General features: G+C 39.2%; 1 protein-coding gene across 1 annotated transcript; it reads left to right on the top strand.

Moving 5' to 3' along the window:
- Positions 1-1,926: 1,926 nt before the first annotated feature.
- Positions 1,927-11,410, top strand: rab38b (RAB38b, member of RAS oncogene family). The gene is made up of 3 exons (XM_042499980.2): positions 1,927-2,354; positions 5,514-5,791; positions 8,011-11,410. Exons 1-3 carry the CDS (start codon positions 2,126-2,128, stop codon positions 8,158-8,160), a joined length of 657 nt encoding a protein of 218 aa, XP_042355914.1. The 5' UTR covers positions 1,927-2,125; the 3' UTR covers positions 8,161-11,410.
- The last annotated feature ends 2,084 nt before the right edge of the window (positions 11,411-13,494 follow it).

Raw genomic sequence — 13,494 nt, 5'->3', positions numbered from 1 at the left:
CAGTTTGGGTTGTTTTTTAGATAAGGCCATGAAAAGCATTTCACAAGCACATAGTTGTTTTCCAGTGGAGATCATGCCCTGCAAAACTGGGTATTTTAAGCCAAAACCTAATCTTTTTTTAAACTTCACTAAGTTGAGTTTTTTGCCTAAACCTAACTACCCATCAACCTCAGTGTTGTCGAAACGTTCCGTTTAAACATATTGTGAGGGCCAGAGGACAGTAATCAACCCAAATGCAACAATCAGAAGCAAAAAGCAAAATCCAATTTTAAAAGTTCAATCCAAAACAGGGCCATAAACAGGAAAGCAAAACAAAAAACATTGCAACAGTATACAGACAAGGGGCAAGCAGTTGGGCAAAAAACAGAGAAACAGTTGAAAAGATCAAAAACCAGGGAAGAAGCAAAACTTACAGGGAAGAGGCAAAAATCCCAAAATCAAAACAGAGGTTGAAGTCATGAATAGAACTGCTGGAATGAAGACTACTAGAGTACATGACAAACTGACAGCAGGTGAGTAAATGAGTAGGGTTTAAATACAAGACAGGTAATTAACTGACTGAAAGCAGGTGGTGCGGAACTAAGGGTGGAAGTAACTCTCACAGACACAAGGAAACTCCAAGGTTAACAAAATAAAACAGGAAATCCATGATGGATTGTAAGGCATATCCGCTACATACAATCGACCAATGAAAGGTTTGAATAACTCTACCTACAATGTAGTACTTTTTACTACACTACATTTATATGCAACTTATATTTTACCTGCTATTTTTTTTAATGAATACACACGTGTTTCTATTCTGAGCCGTTTTGTTCTAAAAGTGTCTCCAAATTACAACCTCAAATGTCTCTAAAAGCCAAGCAGAATCATATGATATTCTATGATAACCTAAGGAGCTCATGTTATAATCAGGGTAATCAAAGAGTACTAAATTTCATTACTTTGGTGAAGTAATTAAATTAGTTACATAACTTTTTAATATGGTAACAAGTAATCTGTAGCCTATTACATTTCAAAAGTAACCCTCCCAACACTGATGCCTGATTCAGCAGCTGGATGTGTAGGCATAAAGTGGGGAAAGGGTATGAAGCATTTTACAAGTACTGTGCAAAAGTCTTGAGCCACCATAGATTTGTTGTTTTAGCAAAGTTGTAATGAGGATATTTATTTATTTGTTTATTTAAAGTTTCTTTATTAAGATACGAACAACAAACAGAGAACGTGCAATGCATTAAAACAACAAAAATAAACAGAACAAAATGTCTTCTTCAGACTGAAGTCAATATTTACTGTGACACATGAAATTGTAACCAGATCAAAACCTGGTGTAAATACACTCAAAATATTAATATTGTAAATCTCATATTGTCTGAGTTCAAGACATGCAAAGTAGAAAGGAAGGTCACTCTAAGTAATTACAACTTAAGTCTATCAAGGTTGTTTTATTCTGAAATATTTGCGTTTTTAATACTATATACATATATCCTGGATGTTTTGGTTCTATTTTATGAAGAGACTACTGAGATATAAATATGTATGATCATATAACCTCGCTAAAAGAACAACGTTTAAGGTGGCCAAAGACTTTTGCTCAGTACTGTACATAAATTCAATTCAATAATCACTCTATAATAGGATCTTACCACAATTACAAAAGCAAACGTTTTCCTGCTGTTGGCATATTACAATGATTATAGTTATTTGTTATGCTCATTATTAAGTAACATTACAACCTTATTTGCATTCTGGCTGTATTTTTTAAGCTGCATCTAAACAGACACACTTGGAAGCGATTGTTTCGCAGCACACAAAAGGTTAAAATATAGCAAAAGTGACATAAAGTGGCAGTTTGTACGGTGGAGACTTACTCTAACAGGAACTAGAATACAGTGTCTTGAGTTAACAGCGCGCACTTCTCGTCTCTACAGGGTGACGAGGCGAGGTCAGAAGTTCCCGAGCACAGCCCCGAGCAGACTGCACACTTCCCCACAGGGCGGGCGGCTCCTGCGCAGAGAGGGAGGCACACGGGATCAACGGGATCAGGGGGACGAAGTCTCAAACTGCGCTCAAACAGAGTCAGAGTTTTTGAAAGCTGCTGCGTCACTGAGATCCGACAAGTGGAATGACCAGCACCTCATCACACTGCAACGGCATGCAGAGTCTCCGCAAGGAGCACCTGTACAAGGTGCTGGTTATCGGAGACCTGGGGGTCGGAAAGACCTCCATCATCAGGCGCTACGTCCATCAGACCTACTCCACCAACTACAGAGCCACCATCGGAGTGGACTTCGCCCTGAAGGTGCTGAACTGGGACTCTGAGACTGTCCGGCTCCAGCTCTGGGACATTGCAGGTGGGACACTTAAGTTTAATATGTTTCTTTATTTGCTGGATAAAGCCTATCACTAAAATTCAAACCCATGGCCATCTAGTCATCTGCAGGGTTCATGTAGCTTTTTTAGTTGAGTGCATTTGTGTTACAAATATAAATATATGTTTGTGTCTGTGTGTAGGCTATATATTTATAGCTTTAATTTAGTGTTTTAATGTTAAATGTGCAAGAACTAACCCTTTCATTAAAAAAATGTGAACGTTGCTCAAGCTGTTTGTCATAGTTCTCGAAAAGATGATGGTCTGGGGAGATAAGATTATGTTCACATTAACGGTGAAAGCATGACTGTCGTAAAATTATGAAACATGCTCAAAGATGCTTTGTCACTGTGGAGAGCTGGTATCTTGCAAATAAGAGTCTCTCTCTCTCACACACACACACACACACACACACACTCTCACGCAGTAGTAATGGGTGAGGCTGTTCTTTTGAGTTTACTGAATTACTTGAATCTATTCAGTAAAAAGATTTGTTAACAGAATTGCTCAGACTGCAAGGAATCCCACTCACTGATCTGAAACACTTCACAAACTGAGAACAGATACTATTTGCAAATTTAAAGCTAAAGTCCTACCTTGTTATGTACAGCGTGTATACTTTTGCAGCACCTAATTATTCAAATAGATATTTGATACTAGTTCTGAGTCTTAAAGACATTAGAGGGAGGGGAGGGGTGGGCCTGCACGACTCAGCGACCCACTCAGGACTCAGTCAGGGAACGAATCCCTGAACATTAACCCACTGAGCGCCGTCACGTTCACTCACAACTGACTGGAGAAATGAATGAACCACTTCAAGAAATGATTCAGTTCAGTTTGTTTACCCAATATATTTGTTCTTTTTACCAAAACATTTGGGAACAACAAAAAACAAACAAACACATGCACTTATTTCACCTCATAAAACACTGATGGTGAAATTTCCAGCGAGATTTTTTCTGATTGAACACTTTTGAAATCGGTAGTGGCACGAACTTGAGACTGGAAGTATTAATTTCTAAAATGGAACTAAACAACACATGAAATTGTCTCTTACAACCTCAAAAACTTCCATTTGCTATATTTATACATTTATGGCAGAGTCAGGTGCTCCAAGGCCAACACTGAGAGGTAGCAGTGATGTGGAGTAGGTCAACATTAGTTGCAAAAAAAAAAGACACATCAGACTAAACTAACCAAATATTCCTAACTGTGTGTAGCGACTGCAGGACAAACTAAAATACACCAAGAGGCTAAGGCTGAGCCTGGTCTAGTGTGTGACACGCCAACCAGATCCAAACTAATCACAGCAATCAAAAGAAAGTAAAAAATGCGGCGACCCACCTCACCCTCTCACCGATCAACCTGACACAGGTAAAAAGCAAATATTAATGTAGATTATGAATGTCACCGCTCATATCCATGTGACCCAACTCTCCCAATAACTGAAATCATGAAACTAATTAATAACAATAATATCCCAAAACACTAACAAAAAACACGTAACAATACCAAAATAAAAACCATGCCAAATTAATATTTACGTTAATATATCCTTTATGAGTTAAGATAAGTTTATGGCTACACTGTGACTTCAATGATAAATGGAAAATATTACAAATAAAATTAGCTGATAAATGGATAAGATGGATAAAAGTAAAGTAAAACATGATGCCACTCTGACTTCTCCTGACCTCCTCTTTAGTCATAATGTCTAAAATTGATAGAAAATTTAAAATTTGTACATATCAAATGTAGCAGACCAAACTCAGGAGGTGGTAGATGGATTCAACTTCTTGTCTACTTTGAATTGAAAGAGCTGGCCTGTGGATAAAGAGAGTTCAGCCATGCTCAAGGCTCTCTGAGTCTCCACTTCAGCTCAGTGGTGATCTGAGCTACACACTAACATGCTCACAATGACAACATTGCTTAGGGAAGACCAGCATGCTGCTGTCCAGTCATTCGTTTAGGATATAGTGCAGCATCATGTGATTAGGCCCATGTGAGGAAGATTTAAAGGCCAGTCACAGGAGTGTCATTGTAGCCTAAATAAAAACCAAAACATCATTAGTCACTCTCACACACACACACACACACACACACACACATGCAGGCACATGCTTCAAGCAGTCAAATCCAATTATAAGTCACATCTGATTTAGTCTCTACCTGTTTGAAATTCATCTTAGAGGAGTAAGGATAGACTTTTGTAGGGGCCGAGATGTGCTGGTTTCTTATATATGGAGTCTTAAATTTTACATGTTGTACTTTGAAGTCATGTAAAGCTATAAATTGCACCATCAGTTTGTTGAATGACAGTGTGTCAAGTGACATGTGTGCAGTGTGTGTCTGTGTGTCACACCACCGCACATGAAGGTCCATGTGAGTGACAAAAGTCATTGATAGTTCTCCCGTACGAAAGGAGGAACTTCTCAGTCCGCGTCCTGTCAGATTTTCCATTTCCTCTTATTTGTGAGGCAAATAGCAGCATTTTGTCCTTGTCAATGTAATTCTATTTAAGCCAAAAGTAGACTCCCACGCATTAATATTTATTTACCATATAAACTTTTCTGCTGAGAGGGCACGATATGTAAAACAAGCAGGAAGCACACACCTACACGCTCATATTTTTTTTTGACCAACAAGTGCTCACATTAGACAGCAGACAGCTGAACACACTCCCCCAGGGAATGTCATGTTGACAGCTGTTCTAACCTGCTCCTCAAGCACCTAATTTCCTCTCCTGGCACAATACACAAGCATGGATTAACACACAAACACCCATACTTACACACAAACATTTCACATGTATTCTCACAGAAAAGTTGCATGAATATCATTATAGTCTGGGTCAAGGTTTATCCTCATTGCAGGCCGGGCGAAATGCAGGTTTAATTTAAGTAGGCCTATTATCAGCTGGAACAAGCAGTCACATTGACCATCTGAGTATGTGCAACGTGACAGTAAGACCGCAGGAATGTGCTGTTTCATGGGAATTCAGGCTCTGCTAACTGCAGTCTTAATGCTAGTTGCATTAGCTGTTATGCTGCAAAAATGCAGGAAAACAATAAGAATCTGTCATTAACAGAACACCAGTGTTGCCACACTTATGAATAAAGCTCTCGGTGTGTGTGTATCACAGGTCAGGAACGTTTCGGAAACATGACTCGAGTGTACTACCGTGAAGCGATGGGAGCCTTCATAGTGTTCGATGTGACACGGGCCACCACCTTTGAGGCCGTCATCAAGTGGAAAGAGGACCTGGACTCCAAACTGATGCTGACTAATGGACAGAGCATTGCCACTGTGCTGCTGGCTAACAAGTGTGACCAGGGCAGAGAGTTGACCAACAACGGCATCAAAATGGACCAGTTCTGCAAAGACCATGGCTTCGTCGGGTGGTTTGAGACCTCTGCTAAGGTGAGACCAGAGTGGCACAGGTGTTCTTGTTTGTCAGTCATTTGTGATTCATAAACTACTGCGTTTGTGTTGAGTTCAAATGAGGACCCAAAGACAGAACAGCAGGCAAGCAGATGGTTATAACAAAAAGTGAGCTTTAATGCTGGTAAAAAAAAAATCTCCTAAAAAGTACAAAAGAAATAAGAATCAAAACTAAACTGAAAAAGAAAAAAAACAAAAACAGAATGAAACGACAAACACAGGGACAAACTATGGCAAGAAATCCAAAAAGGACACCATTTTGGGCTGTCCCAGACAAAAGGTGACCTGAAAATGTGGCAATATTGTTGGTCATGGCTCTAAAACAATGGTCCTACATGGCACAATGAGAAAGGCTCAAGGATGGCAGTTGTTACGGTCTTGCAATCAAAGACAGCCTGGGATCAAATTCTGATAGCGTCTGAAATTTGGGATGATCATATCACTTTGTGACTGCTGTTACGACCAACGACTGCTCACCAACCAATATGCAGCATGAAGTGACGCACTGATGAGCGCAATCCATAATCCATGATTTACACCCATGATTGCAAGTGTCAGACAGGGTGTAAAATGGGCGAGCCAATGACCCTTTCTATACTTCTTTCATGCCCTTCTTCCGGCCATCTTGCTCAGACCAAAACCATCTTAAAACTCAGCCTTCATTATAATCCCATCTACACACCTGTAAAGTTTCATGATTCTATCTTGCACGGTTGTAAAGTTATCTTGTTGACAAAATCTATACACAGACAAACAGACAGACATATGCCTGCCAAAGTTCTCAAAACAGCTTCTGTGGTAGTTCCCGTGTGTCAACAGGGCCACATTTTGCCATAATGACACACACAGAATCATGAATTCAAAACAATACCGGCCTTTGCTTCGCTGTTGCAACTGGTATATCCATACAGTATAAATGATTGAGTTTTAGAGGTGATGGAGGGCAAATTTTACATGAAGCTAAGCTGACTGACTGCTGGCTGTAGCTTCATATTCAACAGACGTGAGGGTGGAATCAGTCTTCTTATAAAACTCACAGCAAGAATGCAATTAAGCATATTTCTCCAAATGTAGAAATATTAATTAATCATCAGCATGCCAGTGAATGAGCCAGATTGTAGGCCTTTGCTGTGAGCAGCTGACACACTCAGTGGAGATAATCTCCCACTCAGGTCACTTCAGTCAGTGCAAAACATCCCCACAGAGCCAACTGGAATTTCATATCCCCGTGAAAAGTGGCTCTGTGAGATAAATTTACAAAGCAGGGTCAAAACAAGTGAAAAGTTAAAAGTATTAGAGGATTGTTAATGGGTTTTTTCTGCTGCCTGGGAGTTTTGCTTCCAAGCCAAGAAAAGTTATTTAATGAGTTACTTAATGTGTAGATTCAAAGTTACATCAAAACTGTTTTACCACGGCACATAAACTTTTTTGCATCTGCTTAATCTGACATGTCATGAAGCCTTATTAAACTTTTGTTGGTTTTCTTATGGCAGTAGAATCAAACTGAAATAGAGAATTATGGATGTTTTGTACATCACATATTTTCCCGTTATTCTGACAGTATGCTCAGAAACACATGTATCCGGACTAGAATTAAAATATAGATATGCTGGTTTGATTCTTTTTTTGTTTTTCAGTATGGGTTTGTAAGGATGGACCCACCAAATGAATCTTGTGATGCATTAGTGTTTCAGTTAACCTTCCCCTAAAACTCAGCTGTATCTGCATACAGATATACATTCTACAAAAGTAACCTTCATTCACACATCTTCTGTTGACACCACTGTGTTGGAGCCACCTAAGTGCGCTTGCTTTTCTTATGGCATCAAGACTCAACATTCTGAAAGGTCAAAGGTCAAAAGGTGCAGGTTAAGCCAGAAGTGCCAGAGGTGGGCAATGCAAATAGACATACACGTTCTTCTTTGGTAGCAGTTGGAAAAAAAATGTTGACAGGATACATTTTAAGTCGTTTAAACACATAAAGGTGCACACATGGTGTTCACATGAAGGTGATAGCAGTTAACCACATTGCGAACATACTTGGCAAATCTTTTTTTGGGGTGGCAGATGTTGTTCATTCTCTGTAATTGTCCTAGTACAATAATATAAACAATTTAAATATCAGACAGAATATATAACTTAGAAAATTACAGATGGAAGTAATGGAGTCAGACCTTACAGTTTCCTCTCTCTTTTAGGATAATCTCAACATCGGTGAAGCTGCAAACTTCCTGGTCAAGCACATCATGGCCACAGAGAATGACATCCTGAAAAGCGTAATACCGGACACAATCTCACCTCAGTTCGACTCCAACAGACAGATGAGCTGCTCTGGCTGCCTGAAGTAAAGAAAAGAGGAAGCAATGGTGGGACAGATCAGAGTGGAGACACACTTGGGAAAAGAGGGACAGACAAACCACAAGGACACAATATAGTCTGACTTCTTTGGTCCAAACTAAAGATGAACATTTTAGTTTGGCGCATGTTTCTTTGTCTTTTCAGTACTGGATTACAAGAGACCAGAACTCGAAAAACTAAAATCATGTGGACTCAGAAGTTAAACATTTATTAACAGTTTTGGAAACTCATCATAATGTGAGTTTAAAGTTCTTGTTAGACAAACAAGTATTTATGTATCACGCCAAATGTGATTATTCAAACTATCAAACAGTCAGACTTTCCTTCTGGGACTATTCTTTTTTATCTAAACTACATTCTCTTTTCACAACTGTTCACCTGGAAAAGGACTGACAACTGTTGGACCAAACTGAACCAATGGAGTAAATGATCCTATTAATAGGTTTGATGCAGCACACCCAAAAGTGCAGTAACTGCAGGATGAAGACAGAAGTCTTGCAAAGGTTGTTTGCCATTTCAAGCAAATGTGATTGTGTTGTTGTCCCTTTCACAAGTATTTACCCTAACCTCCAGCTTGGTTTAGAAATTAATGGGTCGGTTTATAGGCACACTAAGATTCCACTGTTAATCAAAAAAGGAAAATATTCAGAGTTTGATGTATGTTATATACACATCATATTCTGTTTGGATATTCTGCATTAGGCCTTGTTCTAAATATAGCACTTTCTGACGTGTGGGATATGTCAGTATAGGTTGGGTTTGAACAGCAGTCTTTGGACATGTTTACAGTGCATTCAGAATATGCGCCTCAACTGGGGCTTTTACCACAGTTTGCATTTGCCTGTTTATGGTTAGCTCAGTGCATTGTCATAGATATTTTGCACACAAAGTAATTAGACTTAAGTATGTAAGGCTGGGGTTAAGGTGCATGGCCAAAAGAAAAGGGCAAAGGACATTTCTGGTTGGAGGGAAAACACAGCTAAACATTATAAAAGACTTGGTTATGAACAGGTTTTTAGACGTGCAAATATCGCAACACTGACCTTTTCAAGAGGGTGGTTGGAGGAATGAAAGTGGATGGCTGCGATTGCACAGTTGAACAAGTCCGACACTGGTGGAAAACGGTGGTAAGCACTGCTTCAAGTAAACTGTAATACTCATTATTGGTAACTGCTTAACTTCTTGAGGTTTGTGGGGGCTGGAGCCTATCCCAGCTGACACATAGATACTAACATGCTCACTCACATTCACACCTGCAGCCAATTTAGAGTCGCCAATTAACCTGGAGGAAGCTGGAGAACCTGAAAAAAACTCACACTGACATGGACAGCACATGCAAATTCCACACAGACCGGCTGCAGCTGGCCAGCGGCTTCAAACCCAGAACCCTATTGCTATGAGGTGACAGTGCTAATTACTTGGCCACCATGCCACCATTAAAACAGCGAATATTAAGCCATGTAAACAGCTTAGTAGGAATATTATCTTTTTCAGAGTAAGGGCAAAAATATTTTGTGCATGTAAATGTATTCACTGTGGCTATTCTGCAGATGCCAAGAAAGCAGTATCGACCACTTCCAGTGGATCCCACATTGCCTAATTATGTGAATTTTGCACATGCATTCTTTTTTAAACTATGATTCTAAGTTATCTACAGAGTTGATTTATGTGTGTAATGCTGGTTTATGTATGAAGTCACAACAGATTCATATTTATAGCAACAACTCAGTCGGCTGTGAAGAGAGGGAGAGTTGAACGCTTAGAAAGACAAACATCCTGGAGCTTGTCAGTGTAACTAGTCTTTTATGAGCAATGGGCAGATCCAGTGGCACAGCCCAGGTTCAATGATCAAAGATATGTCAGACATGTGTCTTTGACAATGGGGGAGCGTGGTTATCCTTCAGTCTTAAGTTTGCTGACTTAAACTACTATATCAGACCAAAGTGGTTTTTGCCATTTTTCCAGAACTGGTTAATTTGTGTGTGTGTGTGTGTTATTTGTCTTCATCGGAAGTAAAATTGCGTTGAATGTCTGGATGAAAACTGGACATTCTCACAGGTTCACTTGCCAAAGCCTAACCCTCTGTATCCATGGTAACTAGATCCTTTTTTATGGGTATCTGTGTGAAGCTATTTCTTGCTCTCTCACACACACACACACACACATGCACACAGACTGTTCCTCTCTACATGTCCGTGTTCCTTTTTTACCTCATCTTTTCTCCTGCACTCCATCCTCCGTTATTTTTTTCTTATCCTGAAAATTTTACTCTCTCTCTCTCTATAAATGTGGCTGCTTCCAGAGTCTTTCTTTATTATGTCCCCTGCTTCTCTTTTCCCTGCTTCCCATTCTCTGATTGACATTAGACAGTATGATTGACAGTATGTACGGCACATTATATAAAACTGCATAGGCTCAACTACACACCCAGAGATGCAACACTTTTATTGATCTTTCAACAAATGAGGTTTTTGGAGGTTTTTTGCATCTTTTTAGTGACTTTGCACTTCTGTATTACTTGGTAGTATTTGTCTTTTTTTAAAGGAAGCTGAGCCCAACGCCATCACTGTTGTGTCTTTTTCTTACAGCTAATTAAGAGTGTGAAGTGACTGAAAGTAAAATTTATACAAACAACAAAATCCTTGAATGTTAGATGCACCAAACCAGGATAAAATCAAATGCATCATGTGCTCTGTTGACATTTACATAAATGTATGGTCAGTGTTGAACGCCATGTGTTAAATTGTTTCCTCCAGCTGTGGTTGGTCAGCAGTGTTTGCACAGTATTTATAAGCCTGATCACAACAGAGTCATGTGTTATTGTTTGAGTTCCAGTAAGCTTAAACAATGCCCTCTTCACAGGATTACAATTTCAGTGTTAGTTTGGCTCATCATGAGGGTGTGCAACATCATGCATTATGTGACATCAGCATGGAATTACACTATACAAGAAAGAGCTGCATGCTCACACATATTCTGTGCAGGACAATACTTTGGGCAAATAATTGCATGTTTTGTCTCACAAGTAAACTGCACATCGTCAGATGATTACGCCACTTGTGAATTGTTCATTATTTATTGTAATGTAATTAAAATATATAATTTCACACATCTTTTTAATACAATTATATAATGTAAGGCCAAAGTGTACTCGTGCCATTTAGCCTTTCACCTGGAACAGCCCATGAACAGCCTGAACGCTGTAGCACATGAATAAAGTTTTTACTGTTAGCGACAGTGGATCAGCTTCTAAGTTTTATTGGTCTGTGTGTGTGTGTGTGTGTGTGTGTGTGTGTGTGTGTGTGTGTCTTTGGGCTGATCCAGGACTCTCAGGTTCTCATTAGGATGCCACATGACTGCGTAGATTATTCTCTGCCTGAGGGATTAGATTTGGTCGTCTGCTCTTGGCTCACGTTAAAGACATCACCACCATCAACCCATCAGCTGATCGACAACCCTTATACAACCACTTTGGAAGAATTTTGTCATCTGAATTCATCTCAAAGACACAAATGACTCTTGGTTTAAACAAAGCACACGGTGCAGTTTTAGAATGTTAATTACCTTTCAAAATATGTTATTAAAAACAAAACACAAACTTCTATTTTAATTTGGAACCATATTCCCCAAGTTTTGGTCTGTTAACTCTTCCTGTGATAACAGCTGGCACAGATCTAACTATTCATTACTGAGATTATGAGCCCAACATATTGTGTTCTCTTTAGTGCTCGGGCTCTGCCAGAGAACCACCTACAGAAAACACCCACATATTTTCTCAGAGAGAGAAAGAGAGGGAGAAATGAGAAGAAGCAGGTAGCAAGAGAAGAAAATGAGAAGGGAGAAAAGCAATACTTAAATGCTACAACAACAAAAGGTTACAGACAGCTCATCAAAGCTGCATGGAGGTAAACAGAAGCAGACGCATTATACAGGTCACATTCGACTGCTTTTGAAATGTTTTCCAGACTGAATTCACACATATTATCACTGATAACTCTCTGTTTGAGCAGATCAGAACACAGCCAGCTCAGTCACATGGAGTGTTTTGGCAAGCGACATAATTCAGCGACAAGAACAAGAAGAAGATGATGGACTTGATCTGATCTGATCGAGCGTCTTCACTGTTAGAAATTGCTCATGTGGTGCCATCTGTTGTCACATTAGCAACACCACAGGCATTTTATTCACTTGAGAGAAACGTAAAGTTATGTCCACAAGTTATGGACACTGAATTATTGGAAACAACCCACCCTTTTTAAGTTTATTTTGGCATTTATACCCTCCTTTATTTTGAAATATACCAAGGAAGATAGTATGGCTTAATAAGGTGAGACATTAATGAACCACATATAATGCGTTTCCTGAGATCTCTCATTTCTACAGAAAAACCACAAAGAAAACACTAGTGGGTGTACACGCAGAAACACACACACACACACATACAAGTAAACATGTGGAGGATGTAGGTTTTGTTTCAACATACATAGACAGCAGGGTTTGGGGGCCCTGCAGCAGAAAATTTTGGGAATGGCACACTTAATTTCCTGGTGGAGTTTTATGCAAAATCTGTGCAATTTCTATATAAATTTATTGTGTAAATCTATTTAATTTTAAATTTTACCTGTTCAGATTCCCCATCTCTTCTAATGGACATAACTTTTCGAGGATGTGTAGATCAATAATTACTTCCATCTTTCACCTCCCAAACGCACAGGTTTATTTATTTATTATCTGTTAGCCAATCACAGTGTTCTACATCATCTAAGCTGCACTGCAGTAAAGCCATGCCCCCTTTTCTAACAAGCATGACTGACTGTGGGAAAGGAGGAGGCATGTTTTAGTCTATTAATCATAATGTTAAAGTACATAGTTTGTGTTTAAGTTTTTGGTTGAATAAAGATCTGTTTAGACAATGTATTGCCATTTCTGTTATTAGGTGATCTCTGCTTCAAGACTCTTTGTCCATTAAAAGGACAGACATATGCACATGATAAAGCATCCTAATCAAAAGAAAAAAATGTTGCTAATAATTGTTTAGAGGGAAAAAAAAGTGCGTTTAGAGGAAAAAACACCATTACATTATTTGTTGTGTCGTTTGTAACAGTCGGGTTCTGAATGGGTTAAAGACATTTACTTCTACTTTCATGCTTCTATACACGTTCTAAATATTGAGGGTGATGTGTTCCACCCCCACCCCCTAAAATGTACACCTATGTGTGTGTGCATGGTAGGTGCAGACACTTGAGAATGATTGGATTTAAGACTTAATAGACTTAATTACGGCGTGTGAACACTTGCTTTCTCAAGCAAATGACCTCCTCTAT

The sequence above is a fragment of the Plectropomus leopardus genome, chromosome 15 (assembly GCF_026936395.1).
Source record: "Plectropomus leopardus strain MGB_pleo_1.0 chromosome 15, ASM2693639v1, whole genome shotgun sequence".
Classification (NCBI taxonomy): domain Eukaryota; kingdom Metazoa; phylum Chordata; class Actinopteri; order Perciformes; family Serranidae; genus Plectropomus; species Plectropomus leopardus.
The sequence above is the reverse complement of the archived record's forward strand: the minus strand, read 5'-3'. Positions and strand labels throughout refer to the sequence as shown.

Bases quoted from the DNA above. Each gene is read 5' to 3' on its own strand.
- rab38b (XM_042499980.2), top strand. From the start codon at position 2,126: ATGACCAGCACCTCATCACACTGCAACGGCATGCAGAGTCTCCGCAAG. The intron at 2,355-5,513 runs GTGGGACACTTA...TGTGTATCACAG, and splicing joins CCAGCTCTGGGACATTGCAG to GTCAGGAACGTTTCGGAAAC. The intron at 5,792-8,010 runs GTGAGACCAGAG...TCTCTCTTTTAG, and splicing joins GGTTTGAGACCTCTGCTAAG to GATAATCTCAACATCGGTGA.